This window comes from Podarcis pityusensis (assembly GCF_964106645.2).
Source record: "Podarcis pityusensis genome assembly, chromosome: 7".
Classification (NCBI taxonomy): domain Eukaryota; kingdom Metazoa; phylum Chordata; class Lepidosauria; order Squamata; family Lacertidae; genus Podarcis; species Podarcis pityusensis.
In genome coordinates this window covers 86396456-86416455 of record NC_138031.1, presented here as the reverse complement: position 1 = coordinate 86416455, position 20000 = coordinate 86396456, and the positions used below count along the sequence as shown (strand labels likewise).

Genomic DNA, 20000 nt, shown 5'->3' with positions numbered 1-20000 from the left:
TGTCAGCAAAGAAATAATGAAAGTTGACAGCGAAGTGTTATCACTGCGTTTTTAGCTGATACACCAATGACATTGGTAGAGGCAAGGAAAAGGAAACTGTGCAAACTCAGGAAGAGAACAGGCATATTGGCTTCTTCTTGAGTTTCACTTGGAAGGTTATCACCCAAACTTGAGAAAACTAAACATCTGATGTAAGAAAAAAGATGAGTTTAGTTTCCGAACAACCTAGTGGAACTTTTTGGGTTGTACAAACACACCTCCTGACCTGTATCCAAACCCAGTCAATATGCCAGACACTCCTAGATTAAAAACAGGCTGTAAAATAGACAATGTCAATAGCAGATGAGTAGAAGTTCCACGATCCGGGTTGGTTGTCCAAATGTCCAAATGTATGGAAGATGTTTGATGTGTCCTTGAGACATCTGATTTGGCCACAGTGACTCATGACTTGCTTACATCCCATTTGGATTACTGCCTTTGAAAAGTACTCAGAAACTTCAGCTGGCCCAAAGAGCTGAAACCACATTGTTGTCCGGGTCTGGTTGTAGGAAGCACACAACTCACTCCTTAGAACTGCTCCACTGACTACCAGTCTGTTTCTGGATGCAATTCAAAGTTATAAAGCCCTACACAGCTTAGGTTCAAGCTTGCTGAAAGACTGTGTTTCCTCATATGAACCTGCCAGGAAAGAAGGCAGCATATAAATGTATGTTGATGATGATGATAATAATGATAAAAGATAGGCAATTCCTTTATGAAAGCCACAAGCTACATACCCCTTCCCACCTTATCCCCAATTCTAGCCAAATAATGCTCCCAAGCTTTATAAAATAAGTAGTTAAGGGGGATGGCACAAAAAATAAAGAGTGTGGCTCTTCTGTCCCTGCTCCTTGTATTTGAGGAAAGGCTGTCATTCTGTTAGTTTGGGTCCCGATCTCCAATTGGTGAAGGTTATATTGAATCCCAAATCTGTATTCAGCTGCATTAGGTGCCTGTCCCAGTTTGGCATCTGGCATGACTTATTTTTGAGAAACCTGTGCTGGGTCTTAGTAATCGCAACATCTTTTTCTAAGTGTCCACAGACCGACTGTTTCACTATCTATTCTAGGACCTTTCCTGGTATTGATATCAAGCTGACCTGTTGGTAGTTACATGGGTTTTCTTTTTGAAGATGAGGACATTTGCCTGCCTCCAGTTTGCAGGGACCTCACCTATTGTCCAGAAATTCTCAAAGGTTATGGACAGAGGCTCCAGTATTATATCCGCAAGCTCCTTTAGTACCCGTGGGTGTAGCTTATCAGTCCCTGGAGATCTGAATTCATTTAATGTAGCTAGGTTTCCCTTATCACCTATTTTACTCAGAATTAAGATTGAATCCGTATTCAGTCAAGGATTTGCTCCCATGTAAAATGTGTGTATGATTGCAGCCTAGTTAATATAGCACTTGTATGCTGGTGATTAGCTTACTAGGACCTTTGTGTTCAGAGGCAATGCCTCTCTGAATACAAGAAAACCAGCAAAGGGCTATTTACTTCTTGTCCTGCTTTGTGGTATCTGGTTGCTTGCTGTGGTTCTGGACTCAGTGGACCTTTGGTTTAGTCCAGCCAAGCTCTTTCTTATGTTTGTAACACATGCATGTTTTATTTCTCTGTAGGAACAATTGAATTTTGTAGTAAAACATTAAGGATAGTACCCAACTAAATTCTATTCTGAGAAAACCCATTGGAATTAATTAACTTAAATGAGTTGTGTCCATTAATTTCAGATGGTCTACTCTGAGTATGGCTAAGGTTGGATATAACCTTAATATTGTTTCAGAGGAATTTTCATACATGACCTTGGCGACTGTGATTACTGTGGTTCAGCTTGTTCATCTGAAAGTTTGGATGCATTTGAATAATTTATTAAAGTCTATGGTACTTATCCCACTGATTGAATTGTAGCTGCACTTTCCTTTCTTTTGTTGGTGTAAGTGAAAATGTATTTTTCTGTCCTTGTGTTTACCTTACAAACTGTTTTTCTTAGGCTTCAGTAACAATTATCAAATTGCAGCTCCTATTGTTTCTCATTTTCAGTGTAGGGTTGTATATGTCTCAACTTAAGAACACCTCCAAATCTCTCTTCTGAGGCAGCAGTTTTTATTTTATTTTAGGCCTTCAGGGTCAAGTGTAAGGACAGTTGTATGGGTGCAATGTCACAGCAAAACACTGTGCCAGCATGAACCACGAACCAGCCTAGGGTTGTTTTCTCATTTTGATACATTAAGCTTGGTCATCCTATTGAACAGCTCAGGTGGTGAGCAAAACCCATTAGGTGACATAGAAATGGATGGAGAGTGTGGATTGAGAGTGTACTATTAGGGTGGTGGTAGGATTGCCAGGTTTCAGCATTTGACATAAAGCTTTAGGGGCTTTTTTTCAGGAGAAGGACTAATATTTCAAGGGCAGAACCATGGAAACAGGCTATTTTCTGCTTGTCTTGATCTGAACTTTTGCTGTTCACTGCATCGTCCCATGCTCATCAGGCTCATTAAAATAAAAATGCAACACAAACCCAGTAAAACAATAGTATAAAGGCATATGAAAACAAGAGCTGGGGGAATTCAAATGAACAAACAAACAAACAAAAAAGCTTTTAAAGGCCTAGGCAAAATAGGACTCATTCTGAGATAAGTTAAATTTCTATCCGTAATAGTTGATCTCTGATTTTAATCTTTTACATGGTTTCAAATGTTTTTATGTGAGCTTGTTGTAAGCTGCTTTGATATTTTTTCATGAAGAGAGGTATACAAATATTCTTTTATAAATAATAAATATAATATAATCTTATAATACAATCCTATTGAGAATTACGTCTCACTAAATTCAGTTATTCTCTGTTGAAGGCCAGACCAAACAATGGCACCATTAATTCAGCTGGCAATTGCAAGCATGGTTTTGTTTTTCTAGATTTAGAGGCACAGGGGGATCCAATAATGGGAGATAGTAGGAGCATGCACTAGATCCAGACTGGGATCCAACCAATGGCAAAGCCTTCCCTTCTGATCCCTGACCTAGATCACCTTCCCTCCCATGCCTGCTATTTACTTCAAAAAAAGAGACATTAACACAATTGCTAATTTCATAGTGTTGTGTGGCATGTCTGGTTTGATGGGCTTAGTCTTGAAGTGGCTGATACAAATCGGTAAGCAATACTAGATTGCACTTGTCGCCCTCATAGTCTTCCTAGTGCAGTCACATGTTTGACAGAAAATGGCAAGACAGCAATTTCAACAGGAAGAGGCTCACAGCAATTCCCCCAGGATTGCTCTGTGCTTTTATGATGATGCCTGCATTCTAATCCACACCAGCTTCTCCTATAGCTCTCTTTTCACTTACAGAGATTTCATTTTCTGTCCATGCTTTCTGAGACTGTGATAGTAGTGCAATATTTGAATTTCTCAGCAAGTAATGTCCCATCCCAAAATAATATTCATTAAAGTCAAGTTGAAATAGCTTTGGAAGATTCCCTCAAGGAAAGATCTTAAATTTGATCGCTGGAAAAATGAAATTTGCTTTTCTATGGGAAAAGCTGAAAAAGCTTAGTTCTGTTTTGGCAGAAGGAAGGATGATTGGCATGTGGGCTCAAAACCTATATATGCCTGGCAGTGCTCTTTTGGCAGTGGAAAACCAGGTTAAAAAATATCAGTCACTAAACGAGGAAGCAAAAAAATCGATTGATGGTACAATTAAGCACTTAATGGTGATGCCTTCGAGTAGAATTTCTAATAGCCTGTAACATACACAGCCAAAGGCTATTTACTGTCCAGCATCAATTCCAGCAACAGTCACATCTTAAACCTGATTCACATGAACCAGTAGCAGCAGCGTTGCTGCCCAAACCATTGTGTCATAGCTGCATTGTCCATGTTGCTGCTGCAACTGTATAAATTGCTTTATATCTAACATTTTCATGTCAGAGTTCTCTGGGGTCCACAGATGCCGGCACGAAAAATGTTCTAAATGATAGGGGGAGGGGAAGCAAAAATGGGATTGTTCCCATTATTGATAAACATCCTTCACCATGATAATATAACTATTGGTGAATGCAACCTTGCTATCGGTACTTATGAATCAGGCCTAAGTCTCTCTCTTACACACACACACACACATACACACACACACTGCCAATCCCTTCTTTATGCAGATAACTGCAAATGTGAACATTGTATATGCATCTACTGCCCTCAAAACAGTGCTAAATTCTGATGGAGTCAGCCTGTTTATTGCCATCCCCAATACCTGCATGAGTTTCTATAATTGTATACACTTCTGCATTTCCTTGGTCCCATCATTCTCTGCATGAATAATGCTTCTGTTGGATGACAAAAGCTTAAGGTCACCTAAACAGCGAGAATTGCTAGAAGATGAACAAATTCATTATCTGAATCCACATCTGTCTGCATTATTTATTCTTGCCCAACCAGAAATTGGGTTCTACATGGGCCTCATGGTAGCAGTCTATGTTGTAGAGATTTTAAAAGCAAATAAGAAGAGTCGCCATCACCAGTTAGCATTTATATGGTCTCATCGGTATCCAACAATGCAACAACAACAAAAACACATTTCTTTGGTAATTTTACAATAAACCTATAAGGTTGCTAAGTTGGAGATAGGGAGCCTGCCTATAGCCACCTAGTAAGTTCATGACATCCAACATATATCGTTGTTGAAAGCAGAATCAAAGGATAAAATCAGTCATGAAATAGAGGGGAACAGCTACAAAGTGACTGATTATTATTATTATTTGCTTGTCAGGAAGGAGTCTTGTACTTTTTGTAAGCTGAAAAAAGTTTTAAGGAATTTTTAAATTCTACTAGATTTCAAGAACCATGGATGATACAAAAATTATATTAGCATTGTAACCATAAGGATTGAAAAGGGAGGGGAATTGCTATTGGAAAATTACTGTATTCGTTTTAAAGAAATTAATACAGAACATTTCTCACCCTGTAGAAAGGACCAAGTTTTTATTTACAGAGGCAAATGCAAGATAAATCAGCAAACAAATTGGTATAGAATAAATGGCGTTGGCAGCACACTGGCCAGCTACAGGGCTGTCCAAAAGTATAACATGACCTCCAGCAGTGGAAATAAGTAATTTGGGCTTTAACAATCCATCAAAACATAATGCACAAGAACCAGCTCATAATCTCAGCTTCCCCAAGTACTTAATAGGAGCCACTGTTTTAACTTGAACTGGCATCTTCTGATTATAGAGGTGGAATATTAGTATTACTGAAGTCAGTAACAAAACTCCAATGGTTCTAGTGGGAAAGGATTGCAGCTTGCAGGCCTTTTGTGAGCCCATAGTCTGAAGCTGGTGTAGCTCAGACACAGGCTCACCACCTCACTGAGAACTATATTCACAAAGATATATGCACAATTTAGGGGGTCAAATGCTTTTAAGTAGCACAGGGGAATACTGACTGCGAGCCGGTTCATATAAGCAGGACTATAACTATAAGCACTTCATAACCAGGTTTCAATCAACATGGGAATATTCTCCTGGGACAGAATTAGAACATCAGCAAAAATCAGAGATAATTCCCAGGTTATGGAACTCCACACCTTAGAAGATCACTTGAGTTTAGGAATATTTATTTTTGTAATACTTTTTTATTACTACAGTGGTACCTTGGGTTACAGACGCTTCAGGTTACAGACTCTGCTAACCCAGAAATAGTACCTCGGGTTAAGAACTTTGCTTCAGGATGAGAACAGAAATCGTGCGGCGGCAGTGGAAGGCCCCATTAGCTAAAGTGGTACCTCAGGTTAAGAACAGTTTCAGGTGAAGAACAGACCTCCAGAATGAACTAAGTTCTTAACCTGAGGTACCACTGTATTACTATTATTACCAGTGCTATTTTTCTCAAAAAAAAAAGAGAGGTGCTGGAGCTCATCATGAATGTCTCCCTCGTTCTCTTATAATGGCAATGGCGCCCACCCAAGAGGTGCAGGAACTGAGTTCCAGTGAGTTCCAGCTGGGGAAAAAGCCATTATTCTTCAAATTCTGAACTGTCTAGGGTACACAACCCTTTCCAAAAGCATTCCTACAATATGAACATTCAGGTGCAATGGCAACCCCTAGAGCGCTCTATAGCTATGAACCTGTGTGACCTGGGGAGGCTGAACATCCTCTCTAATGAGTGTCCTTATCCCCTCTGCCAACCATCATTACCTCTGTCTTGTCTGCATTCAGCTTCAATTAATTTGTCTACATTTAGTCCTCAGAATAGCCAGAGAATAAGTAAGGGGAGGGTGGAAGGGGGGAAGACCTGTGTTGGCCAAGCTGTGTCTGGGCTGCAGAGAGCTGGCTTGGGGCTCATTTGAAGGAATGCTCCTCCATACAAAACAAAATCCACCCTCACACAAAATTAAATATTAGGGATAAGGATTCTAGTCTAACTTTCTCACTTGGCATGCTTGCTTTTCATTTGCAGGGATTTCTTGTTGTTGCTGTATGGAGGAAGGTTTAGTCAAGTGAGTCTCAAATTTAAAAACAGAACAACACACCCAAAGGAGTACAGCCTAGTCACAGATTTGCCTCCTCAGTGACAACAAGGTTTAGATGTTAACTGCATAAGGACGTGGTCTAGATAGCTGTGTGATCTTTTCTAGGCTACTGGTTATGCTTACAGTTGGGCAGCTCAAATTCCATCAATCTCTCATTGTGACCTTACTCTTCAGTTAAATCCACTTAAATCCAAATCTTATCCAGTAGCTTCACAGACATGTTGAACAGAAAGAGAGATGTAAGATGAGGACTATTATATTTTATATACTAATTTCTGAAACAATGGCAAAGTCAGCAATATCCGAAAATCACAGAATATACAATCTAAATGTAGTCAGGGTTTTTTTAATGATTGGTTGACAAGTTTTATTGCAAAACAGCTGTATTACACACACATGGCCACCACCTCCACACACCTAAGCGACTTCAATTTACATCAAAGATGAGATTAGTTTTGCACTGAACTGAGGCATGGCATGAGGGGGAGAGTACATATTAGTACCAATGATCAATTTAATAAAGATGCCCGATATGACAAACTGAGGCCAATAGCTTCAAATGAGGAAGAAATATGTAAACAAGCAAGTCAGGCATAAAAGAGGATTGAAGCATGAAACAAAATGTCTGATGCAGAACTGGAACAAGAAATATATGCCAGCTCAGGAGAGGCTTAGAAATATATTTAGAAAGGGGGAGAAACAGAAGCTTTATGAGGAGATTATCAGCAGTGCAATTCCATACAGTGTAAGGAGAGTCCACAATGCCTCTGTAAAGACATCTGTATTCCAACCCACAAGTTTGTGTAATATAGTTATACTCTACCTTTAAGGATGACTCATTCCAAGACATCTTACAACAATGTAACAACAACAAAACATCCAAAATGAAATAAAAGCAATAAATGCTATGATTATACATATTCTGCTCAAAGTATTTGGAACCTTTTGAATTCAACAGTATGGGGAAAACGTAGGTCTACTCCCAGCATTATTATTTATAGATAGATAGATAGATTCAATTTATATCCCACCCTTCTTTCTGACGGATTCCAGGATGGTAAACCTCTCTCTAAGGTGTATCAGTGCATTTTACAAGTGGGGCTGACATTACGGAATGCTCCTCAGTTGTTGTTTTTTAAAATGTAATGCTTACACACAGAAAAAAGTAGATGTCAGAAAAAGGCCAGGCTAGAATAGTACTCCCTGATATGCTAGTTTTCTGCATGTGGTGGTTTTGAAAATTGGAGAGCATTTAATCATGTGAGCCCCCAAATACTGTCCAAAGTAGTGCAGCCTAGACATTAGTTTACAACCCTAGTAATAACTAAGCCATACAGATAGTCTCTGTTGACACAAGAAATGCATGCAACTATTCCTTGCATAGGATAGACATTGGAAAATTATGCTTCATACTGCTTCTTCTCACTTATCCCACAAAATAGAAAGGGGGAGGGGGAGAAGAAAACAGCAGGAAATTACTTGTACCCAAAACATGTATGTATGAACTATGGCATAAGATACAAGGATTTGGAGGGGGGAGTAATTATCTTTTTGTAATTGTTCTTGGAATTGTGTAATTTTTCAAATGGATCTCAAAACCAATACTATTAACTACCAATGCTATTATTATAGAAACTGTATTCTTTGTAATAAGATTTTCTGCATAGGGTGATTCTGCATGCACACATGCATAGGGCAATATTTCTGATACGAATAAAGAAAGCAGGATGGTTAATTTTATTTTGAAGTCCAGAGTTTGTGTTGCACACAATGAATCCAAATTTAATAAGAGACAATCATTGGCATATACAGAGAAATACTGTTACTTCCCAGACTCCTCATTTTCATTATTATTACTGAAAGACTATCACTCATTTGCAGTTTTATAATGAATGCTGTCTTAAAAGCTTGTGATTTAATTTAAGGAAAAACAGAGTCTGGATCTGCCCAACTTGTGGCTCACCAAGCCAAAAATAGTCCGCCAACCTGTGGGCTGCCAGATATTAGACACACTTTCTCCTTTCTCCAGTCCTAGGCAAGTAGCAAAAACAGGAGGTTTGTCAAAGAAATATAGCTAGTAACCTGGGTTTGGCTTGGTGAGTCACAAGTTGTGTGGTGAGATTCCAGAAGGTGGATTGCACATACCAGTTTTGGTAGATGAGGGAACTGAGGAAGGAAAAGCAATGTGAAGGGGGAGTTTTGGAAAAGCAAGAAAAAGGACCTGCAGGGAAGCCTTTTCTAGACATCAGGATGTCAAAGACTGAAAGCCTCTAGAGGGGCTGTGTCACAACTATGGCACTCCCTTCCCTGGTAAAAGTATATACCATCTTTTCATTTGCTAGTAAGCTTGAAATTTGTAAGATTGGAAGTGGTGTGTTAATGTTGTTTATAAATCGAGTATCCCTCTTCCTGCATTTTGATTGCTTATTTTTCTCTTTCATTACTTCCTGGAGCCTTAGGGATCTTGAACCCACCTATATAAATCAACATACTCCTTTCCTAGTTTTTTGGGGTGGGGGTGGGGGCGGATTTTTCTCCTTGATTTGTTTGCTGCACCAAAGAAGGAACATGTTGGTGTGGCTGCAGCAAACAGGAGTGTGAGCTGGTCGAAGGCCAGTGGGAAGACTCACCTTTTCTTTTCTTTCCTTGGATTTGACATCAGAACGGGAGGAAGGGGTCTTGCTGGGATGGGAGCGAGGCTTTGAGTTGGGAGAGGGGCCCCCAGGGCGGGAAAACTCACCCCCTGCTCGCAGAACAGATCAGTTCCAACCTCTGGCATTTTCGTTGAAAGCCTCCCAGGTAGCCAGGATGGCGAATACCCTGGGTCCGAATCTGCAGTGCCAGGTGGAGAAAGCAGAAGTAGGCTAGAGGGACCCCCGGCTCGACTAGGCATCGAGCAGCCCCCGGTGTTCGGGTGTGTGCATGTGCGCTGTGGCGCCTGCCCCATGTTTGTTGAGAAGCGGGGTGAGTGAGTGAGTGAGTGGGGCAGCCGGCCTGCATAGCTGCGCCCCTGTTTCCCGCCCCCCACGCCCACCCTCGACTGCCCCGCCGACGCCTCCTTGGCCCGACCCTTGCCTCTTCCTCGCCGCGTCGCTCCTGGCCGCCCGCCCGCCCGCCCGCCTCGAGGTCGCTGTTCCTCGCCCAGGTGCTGAAACTGAGCCAGCCGAGCGCCGAACCCGCCCCTCCCCGGAGCGCGGAGGAGCAGCCGCGTCAGCCGGCGGGGGAGGAAGAGGAAGAGGAGGAGGAGGAGGAGTGGAACAGCCTGTCTGTCGTCGGAGGAGACGGGGCCATCGCAGAGCGGGCCAGAGCTGGCGACTGGGCGACATGAGGGGCTGGGCGGCCCCGGAGCGGAGGAGGGGCGCAGTGGCCGCGCCGGGGGCTCCTGGCAGCGCCTTCTAGCCGCCTGCATGACCCTCCTGCCGCTGCCGCTGCTGCCGGGAGGCTGAGCGTGCGCCTGCCCGGGGAGGGGCAGCTGCCGGGGGCCTTCCTTCCTGGACCTGCCATGACATCGCCGGGTTCCCGGCGCGGCCGCGAGGCGGAGGCCCTGGGCTCCTGGCTGCTGCTGCTGCTGCTGCTGCTGCTGCTGTGCCTGGGTCCCGCCGTCGGGCAGCTCCGCTACGCAGTGCAGGAGGAGGTTCCGCGGGGCGCCGTGGTGGGCAGCGTGGCGGACGACCTGGCGCTGGAGCCCCGGCAGCTGGCGTCGAGGGGCGCCCGGCTGACGTCGGGCAGCGGTCGGCAGTACTTGGCGCTGGACGTGGGCCGCGGGCTGCTGGTGGTGAAGGAGCGCGTGGACCGGGAGGCGCTGTGCGAGCTCAGCCCGTCGTGCTTCCTCAGCCTGGAGCTGGTGATCGAGCAGCCGGTCGAGGTGCACGGCGTGGAGGTGGAGGTGCTGGACATCAACGACCATGCGCCCCGATTCCCCCGCCAGGAGTACCGGCTGGACGTCAGCGAGTCCGCGCTGCCGGGCGCCCGCTTCCCCATCGAGGGCGCCGACGACCCGGACGTGGGCTCCAACTCGGTGCAGAGCTACCGCCTCAGCCCTAGCGAGCACTTCGGGCTGGGCCTGGGGGACTTCGAGCGCGGCAGCAAACTCCTGGAGCTGGTGCTGCTGCAGCCCCTCGACCGCGAGCAGAGCGCCCGCCAGCAGCTGGTGCTCACCGCCGTCGACGGAGGCGACCCGGCCAAGTCCGCCACGGCCCAGATCTCCGTGCGGGTCTTGGACACCAACGACAACTCGCCGGAGTTCGACCGCGGCACCTACACGGCGACTTTAATGGAGAATGTGGCGCCAGGCACGCTGGTGGCAAGGCTGAACGCCTCCGACCCGGACGAGGGCTCCAACGGCGACGTGCGCTATTCCTTCAGCAGCTACACCCCGGAGAAAGTGCGCCAGCTCTTCAGCGTGGACCCAGTGTCGGGAGAGGTGAGGGTTAACGGGACGCTGGACTACGAGGAAGCATCTTCCTATGAGATCTATGTACAAGCCACTGATAGGGGCCCCGTCCCCATGGCTGGGCACTGCAAGGTGCTAGTCCACATTGTGGATGCCAATGATAATGCCCCTGAGGTTGTGTTGACTTCCTTGTACAGCCCAGTCTCTGAGGATGCCCCCCCTGACACCGTGGTGGCCTTAATGAGCGTCACTGACCAGGACTCTGGCCAGAACAGGCAAGTCAGCTTGAGCATTCCTGCCAACCTCCCTTTCAAACTTAATTCCTTCAAAAACTCTTACACCCTGGTGACTCAGGGGGTTCTCGACCGCGAAACGGCTGCTACCTACAATATTACCATCACTGCTGCAGATGCAGGGATTCCTCCCTTAACTTCTCACAAAGTCATCCAGGTGGACATCTCTGATATCAATGACAACCCACCACAGTTTGAAGAATCCGCTTACTCTGTTTACATCCCTGAAAACAATGCTCCAGGGGTTTCCCTCTGCACTGCCAAGGCTGTTGACCTTGATGCCAATGAAAATGCCCACATTTCCTACTCTCTGCTGAACAGAGAGATTCAAGGGCTCCCTGTGGCCTCCTATGTCTCCATTAAATCTGACACTGGTGACATTTATGCTGTTACTTCCTTTGACTATGAACAGCTGAGGGAGTTCCAGGTTGTTGTGCAGGCCCAAGACTCGGGGGTGCCACCACTCAGTAGCACAGCCACAGTGAACATCTATGCGGTGGATCAGAATGACCATGCACCACAGATTCTGTATCCTGCCCCAGTTAATGCCTCGGCAGCTATGGAGATGATCCCCCGCTCAGCCAACACTGGATACTTGGTGACCAAAGTCATAGCCATTGATGCAGACTCTGGGCAAAATGCGTGGCTCTTTTTTCACCTGGCCCAGTCTTCAGCTCCAGACTTCTTCAGAGTGGCACTTCACAGTGGAGAAGTTAGGACTACTCGAAAACTGCCGGAGGACACTGTGACCACCTTCAACCTTACTGTTGTAGTGAGAGACAATGGAAAGCCACCCTTGTCTTCCTCCGTGTCTATCATAGTTGCCGTGGTGGACAGGATTTCCAAAATCATTCCTGACACAAGGAGGCACGTAAAAAGCTCTAGAAGTTACTCTGAGATCACCCTTTATCTCATTGTTGCTCTGAGCTCTGTCTCATTTATATTTCTCTTGACAATCGTTGTCCTCGCTGTAATCAAGTGCCAGAAACACAGTGTGCACATGAGCTCCTGTTGTGGGGGGTTCTGTGGGACGCCCAGAGAAAGGTGCCCGGTCGGAATGTACAAGCAGGCAAATAACAACCTTGACACCAGAATGTCAAACGGTTTAAAAGTCCAGCCCCATTTTGTTGAAGTGCGGGGCAATGGCTCTCTATCCAAGACCTACTGCTATAAAGCTTGTCTGACTGCAGGCTCAGGAAGTGATACTTTCATGTTTTACAACACCGGGGTCCCAGCAGGAATCCACTCCCAGGCTGGGATGGCTGAGAGACATCTGACTGGGCAGAGTGGGCAGAGCGCACAGAACCTGATCATACTTAAAAGTGAGCCCATCACTCCAAACGAGGTGAGGACCGAATGGATAAAATGACCTGAACAGGCTTTGAATGTAACCAGTGGTCTTTTACATGCTTAATGCTCAGGATATTGATAGGAAACAAGAGTGGGTTAAAGGAATGGTGAGGCATGGCATTCATTTCCCCCCCACACAAAATTGGAGGCTTTTGATTCCTTCTGTTCTCCTAGCTCAGGTGTATTATATCTGTGTAGACTTTGTTTTAAAAGGGTTTTTATCTTCCTGATCAAAGTATCAGGGTGTTCTATCACCTTTCTACATGTAGGAGAAAGTTCACTCTAGCAGATTATATGATAGCACAAAATACGCATAAAAGAAGCATAAGAAGGCTCATTCTGAGAATCAATATGCTTCGAATGATGTTCAGGTGATGCGTGTTTCCTTCGAAGCACTGTGTCCAGTGGGGCTTACTCCCAGGGTATTGGTTTGCAGCCTACAAGACTTTGTAATTATGTTCCATCTTCTGGATCACCATATTAAGATACACTTGGCTGTATGTTTTCCAGGTGGCCGAGAACATATAAAACATTCTTAGGCTACAATCCCACCTTTGATCTCAGTGGGACTTATTTCTGAGCAGATATGAATAGATTAAACTGGTAACACAGTGTTTTACTTCTCACATGGTGTTGCCTCTTCTTCCTGTCCTCCTGTCCTACCTCCCCATTTCTCTGAAAGTCTAGTGACATAATTCAGTATGTTGACCCAGTTTTTGCTGTGCTGTTGCAGTACATTAGTCTGTAACCCCCAATGTACTTGTTTAGTACCTATGGCCTCTTCATTACCCAATCGTGCTCTCTTGTAGTGATACACTTTATTTTTTATTTTTTTATTTATTAGTAAACAATACTAACACTTAGTAGGTTGTAAAGGATCCTATATATCATTTCAGTTTTATGGCATCTGCAGCACAGCAGTACAATACTGGGTGTTTTTCCCAGGTACCATTCAAAGCAGTATTGTGAAAGCAGTCACACTATCTCCAAATGGACTTCAGAAGTAGGAAACAAAATGTACTCAGTTTCAATATTTTGGTAAAATTATGCAGATAGGCTTTGCTGAAAATAAGAGTAGTACAGTAAAAACAAAGTTGGACAGCCAGTTTTTTTCAGTATTCAGAAAACAAGTTAAATAAGTTAGTAAATAGAAAGAAAAAAAACTTCTATTGAAAGCCCCAAGGTGAAATTGTTTCAATGTAATTTTCTCCAACAATCACTTACTCACTTGAAAAAGGTTATGTTACTTAAAAGGAAAAAGACCAACAACCTTAAATAGAAAATTAGCATAAACTGCACTGAGAAAATAGTCTGGATTATGCCATGGACAGCTTTTAATGGCCTTTGTGTGATGGGCAACCTATTGAGGCTACTATGTCAGCTTGATAATTTCTGCATTTCTGAAATGAATCAATAGGTATAATTTATTTGTTTGACCTCAGTCCAGATAAAATACTTGCTGAACAGCAGTATGGATTTTTGGTGCCACAAACCTAAATAAGTTTACTGAAAGTAAAGATCTGACTAAACGAGGCAGTGAAGATGCAAGATTGGAACTCCTATTGCTTAAAATTCTGGCCAAGAGCATGTGTATCAGGACCATGGGAAGAGCAGATAATCCTTTCTCTCCGCATCAGTTTCCTGATGAAAATCCCCCCCCCCATCTGCTCTTCATTGCAATAAGAAAAACTTAAATGTACAGGCAGTGTGCTCATGTGAAGCCTCCAGTATATACACGGAGCTCCCACAAGGGCAAGAATTTCCCCAAGTCGCTTGAAGGGTGGGTGCTATTCCTGCAATGTATTTTTCTGTGTTTGATTACCTATCCTGGTCACTGAAGTGAATTCTTCCTGCATATCAGACTGCATATAAAAAGTTGGATTTAAGTCATAATGTCAAAGTTTGAAAGTTTCATTGAAAACAGTGGAATGTCCTTGGCATTTTCCATCTTCAGGGCAAATAGCGGTGGGTGTGAGAGAGAGAGACAGAGAGAGATACAGAGACGGAGAGAATAAAAAGGATAATTCCCCGCCCCCTTCCTAGTTCCAGGCCCAGTCTGATCACCCTCTATATATTGTTTTTAACTTTAACCTACCACTACCAATACTACCAACTATAGGATACATGATCATGAGTATATTGCTATCTCACCTAGTTTGGTTCTAAAGATTTTACAATCCAGTTTTGCATTTTCTTACATGTTTTGTAAACATGGAATAAAATACATCAATCAGAGACTGTAAAAGACAAGTCTGGAGACTTTCCTTACCTTTAAAACAGCACTAAATTATCCACTTGGTTATTTCATGGGAATTTACTAGCACTTTCCATGATGTCATTAATACTATAGTGGGGTAAAAGAGGGGAAGTTTTGTTTGAAGTAGGAAATTTGTAGTTGCCCTGTAACTTCTTGGTTGGTTTCTGGTACTGTAGTATGTTATCAGCGCAAAGAGGGATGCTATATAGATGTGACCATCACAATATCCTAACTATTTCTATCAGAGCCGTATCCATATGGGGGGGGGGCGTGGCTAGCTAGGTTTTTTGCCCCAGGTAGAGGAGTGCCATTGAGGCTCCTAGCCTGTGTATGTGTGTACGCAAATGTGTGTGGTGTGTGTGCGTGCGTGCGTGCCAAACTGTGTCTTTTACCCGGGTAAAATGGGAGCATTTTAGGAATGATACTTTGTTTTTTCATTCTGCCTTCTCTTGTTCCACCTCTGTGTGTGTGTCAGAGTTTTACATGATCAGCAATCCAAATCAAGGTCAATTTTCCAAAAAGTGCTGAGCACACCTCAGTAGCTTCCAGCATGGCACCTGTGTTCAGTTTTTCCCAGAAAGCCTTAGCGACCTGGATAATTGGAAGGTGAGCTGTCGGGGGGGGGGGGATCAGAAGCTATGCAGTGCGCCAGCAGGAAACTGAAGTTAGATTTAGATAAAACAATAGAGAATCTTGTTTATTGTAATTGCAGTTTCATAATGGAAAGCATTTCCTGGAGGTTATAGGTATCTCCTTTAAAGGTTTTTAAGAAAAGTCTTGATGGAATGCAAGTGATGGGCTACTGAAGCTTAGAGCAGAGATTGGAAGTCCTTGGGTTGCCTTGCAGTTTTGTGATATTGTGTTTTGCCAAGACAGGGGTCCATATGAGACAGAGAGAACATATATCTGTACTACAAACCTATATCTGCTTTATACCAGTTTAGCTACATTGGCTTCTCACTAAGAATTCCTGGAATTGTTGTTTGATGATGGTGTTGAGAATTCTCTGCTAAAAATATCTAGCTGCTCCTCCCCCATCAAATCTGTGATGGAGACAAACCCAGAGTAGGATGCAGGCAAAAGGCAACTGTGAGTGCAGCCAAAAAACAGGCTTTATTTTTGCCCCCAGGCAGTTTCATCATGCCCTCCTTTCCTGAATTTGCAAATTAATCTTTCCCCACTAAGTACTCATAGGACAGTTCCCAAGCAGGATATGTGTGGTAGTGGGGAGAGGCAGGAAGAAGAGAAGCCAAATTACAGAGAAGACTTTGCACAGAAGCAACAAAACAAAAAGTGCTAGGGAAAGCGGCTAAATAATTCCCCCCCCCAACTGAAGTCTCTGCTCATTTTTTATTTTATTTTTTACTTTTGATTTGGCCAAGGGAGGCAGGACAATTTATGCTAAACATGGGGGGAAAGAGGAAGCACTTTCCTTCTAATCTAAGAATTCTTGAGGAATTCAGTCTTTGCAAATTCCAACACAAAATGACATGATCCACACACCTCTTGGAGTAATGTGAGGATATGAGTTTGAATACGTGGGGGATTTTGTGCTTCTTCAGATTTTGAGATGTACAGTTTAAATTATCACAATGTGCTTTTAAATACCCATTTTGCCAGAAAATATGCATTTAAATATGCATTTGTACATGTATTTAAACAGCACAATACTATTTAAATAGGTATTTAGAAATGATTCTTTAAAAATGCATATTACTGTGGAAATGGAATGGAACTATGAATAAAAACATGGAAAAGTGTCACACAACCTAGACAGTGATCTGGCCAGAGTGTTCTAGAACCGAAGGAGCCATTTCCTGCTGATACTGTCCACCTGGGTGTGCATTTCTAGGTTGTAATTTAGTAGCTTCTGAAAAGCACATGCTAACTGTGACTATTAAAAGTGTTGTGTCTGTCTGCAAACGACTGTTTTAAATAGACAAACTTTGTTCTGTGCAATGAAAAAAAAAAGAATGCTCTGGGGTCATTTCAGCAGCATTAGTAGCGCAATAGCCAGCAGGCAGCAGAGAGATTGTTGGTGGCACTGCAGAGGCAAAGGATCAAGGCACAGGATTTAATGAATGTCTAGTGTTATAATTCATCACTGCTGGATGAACAGGGCAGTCAGGGCAGGATAATCACCTAAGGGGAACAACAAGCCTGGCAAGCCGTCTTGGCTTCACTGCTGACCCACTGTGAGATTAAAGCCAGCATTTGCAATTGCTGTCTTGCAGGAGAAGGGAAGAAATCTTATTTTACCATTGGGCTTTTAACGTAACCTTTTCAGAAAATATGTGCCATTCCTTGACTGTCTGAATACTTCTCTCTCTTCCCTGACGAGGGAAGTGCTGGAATCCTTCTGGCCACAGATGTCTTATGAGCTGGATTTTCACCTTCGTCATCTGTTGCTCTCCTCAGCAGCAGTTGAGCCTCTCAGTCTGCCTTGTCTGTTGCAAAAAGCCCTTTCACCAGAGTGACACTTAGCTTCAAAAGTGTGCCTTCAGCAGAGATGCATTGTAGGGTGTTGCTATTGGTCAGTTGGCATGCTAAACCTTTGCCTAACAATAGCAACGTCTGTTTGGGTACCACTGTTTACTCTGCCACCATTTTGAATGCTTTAAGAGACATTGAGATAGGAAGGCCAACACATTTGATGTTTTCTGAATAATCACTGACTGCACGCACTTTCCCCCTTGAATTTAGTATTTGTGTGTTACCTTTTGTGAGCCACCTGGGGGATGTTTCTTGGTTGAAACTCAAACAACAATACAGTAATGGGAACTCTGCAGCAAGACTTCTGAAGCTGCAGGGATAGAATCTAGTGATGCATTTCAATTGCTCTGTTGTGCTCACAAATTTCTGCAGCGGTTTTATAGCATCTGCTCTCCCATCTGATCAGAGTGTGTGTTGCTGTGTACGAGGAGGATAGGAGGTTGATATCAGTGGCACTGGTAATCAGAAAGCAATGGCAGGAGGTGTTGTTTTGGCTAGGGTGAAGGCCTGGCTACTTTCCTGACTAACTACAGCTACTGGTGAGCAAGGAAAGGAATGAGAATGACTGCTCAAAAGAAAGAAACAGGGAGTGGCAGTGGCCTCAGATAACCCCTGGCAAAAGGCAGGAGAAGTCTGCCCTGAACTGAAATGAGGGCAACAGAAGGGATGAAGGATAAGGGGTGCTTGCCAGCCCTCTTCCCACCATGTGATCCCCATGGAAAACTGTTTGTGGATCTGGGAGCAAGGGAGTAGCTGCCAGTTTCACCCTACAAAATGCAGGTACTTATAGATATCTACCAATGCACTTGAGAATGGCTTCCTGGAAGATTGTGAGAGACTCAAGTTAATCCACAGTAAAGGCTTGGGCAGATGAATTCCCCCCCCCATCTCTTACACACACACACACACACACACACACACACTTTTTAAAGAATTGGAAAGGACCATGAGGGTCATCTAGTCTGGCCCCCTGCAATGCTGGAATATTTTGACCAACATGACCCTGAGATTAAGAGCCTCATGCTCTACCAAGTGAGCTATCCCAGTTTTATGCTTGCAAGAGTTAATAGTTGGCAGGATTCAGCTAAGTTATTGCAGCCTTCATTTCCCCCCTGCAAATGTGATTGTTTGTAGATCTGTGATTTCTACTTCCCTGTCTTGATTAGGGTTTGAGCCAACACAAATGGAAGCCATCAGAGAATTTCTATTGCCCTTTACAGTGCAACCCTATATGTCTGCTCAGAAGTAAGTTCCATTGAATTCAGTGGGGCTTCACTCCCAGGCATGTGGATTAAGGATTGCACGTTGAGTCATAGAACCAGACATACTGATTGATTTATTTAAACACATTTTCAGACTGCTTGGTATTTAAAAATCTCTAAGCAGTATACAAAAATACAGCATAAAAACAACAAGACAGTGTCATAAAAGCAAATTGACAACACAAAAGCCAGACAAACAGGAATAAAAACATATAAAACATATAAAACATATAAAAACATATAAAAAAATATTCAGTAATAAGAGGGTTCAGTCTTATGGATCAAGGAAAGCCTGAGCGAAAATATATAATATTTCAAGACACCTGAAGTGACTAATGGGTGGTCCTTTATGCTTGTTCAAAGGCTTGTAATGCCCCCCCCCCCCCAATCTGGATGCCCTTCTCACTCCTTCCCTACATGGGCTCATTTGTACACTTAGTGGTTGCCTGTAGGGGGCTTCTGAGAGCACTGATTAAAGCAAGACACAGTATTAGAGGTTTTATGAATGTGCATGGTTATTTTTCATCAAAACCCATCTTTTTAAAGATCTCATTAACTATTGGTGAAATTAGATGCAATAAGCATATAAAATTATTTCGTGTGTGTGTATCTAGATCAGGGGTAGGCAACCTAAGGCCCAGGGGCCGGATGCAGCCCAATTACCTTCTAAATCCAGCCCGCAGATGGTCGGGGAATCAACATGTTTTTACATGAGTAGAATGTGTCCTTTTATTTAAAATGCATCTCTGGGTTATTTGTAGAACACAGGAATTCGTTCATATTTCCCCTCCCAAAATATAGTCCAGCCCACCACATGGTCTGAGAGACGGTGGACCGGCCCCCTGCTGAAAAAGGTTGCTGACCCCTGATCTAGATAGACAAGACAGATGTAAGATATATTAGCTCTACCATGGTGACTTGTGCATTGGAAACTTCATGATTGGAATGATGTAATGTAGTCCAGAGATGGGCTCTGTACAGGACTTCCCATGGGATCGGTCCAGAAGCTGCAGCCGGACCGGAATGCTGTGGCCAGGTAGTTGAGTGGAGCCCTGAGACTCAGGCATGCTACACCTGTGCTGAGGGAACTGCACTGGCTGCTGATCACCTACGGGGCCGTGCTCAAGGTCTTGTTAACATATATAGCCCTGAACAACTCGTGACCAGGTTATCAGAAGGATCACCCGCCTCTATAAACTCCCTTAGATCACCAGGGAACATTCCACAGAATATCATAGTGACCCCAAAACTATGGAATGCCCTTCCCTCTGCCATACATGAAGCCAATTCACACTTACCTTACCTCTCTTGCCCTGACCTAGCCACTGTGATCCACGCGACGGTCACCTCCAGACTGGATTATTGTAACTCGCTCTACGTGGGGCTGCCCTTGAGACT

General features: G+C 43.7%; 1 protein-coding gene across 7 annotated transcripts in view; it reads left to right on the top strand.

Annotated features, from left to right (window-relative positions):
- The window catches only part of LOC308481889 (protocadherin alpha-C2-like), a 171739-nt gene that overhangs the window by 105973 nt on the left and 45766 nt on the right, over window positions 1–20000 (top strand). Inside the window, exon 1 of one of the 7 annotated variants that reach the window (XM_081014691.1) lies at window positions 9913–12585. The exons of 5 other annotated variants lie outside the window; for them this stretch is intronic. In XM_081014691.1, coding sequence (XP_080870817.1) covers window positions 10057–12585 — 2529 coding nt within the window. In that variant the 5' untranslated portion in view covers window positions 9913–10056. Of the gene's footprint in view, window positions 1–9912; window positions 12586–20000 lie in introns of those variants that run through there. One more of the 7 variants, XM_081014687.1, reaches the window with a different exon arrangement.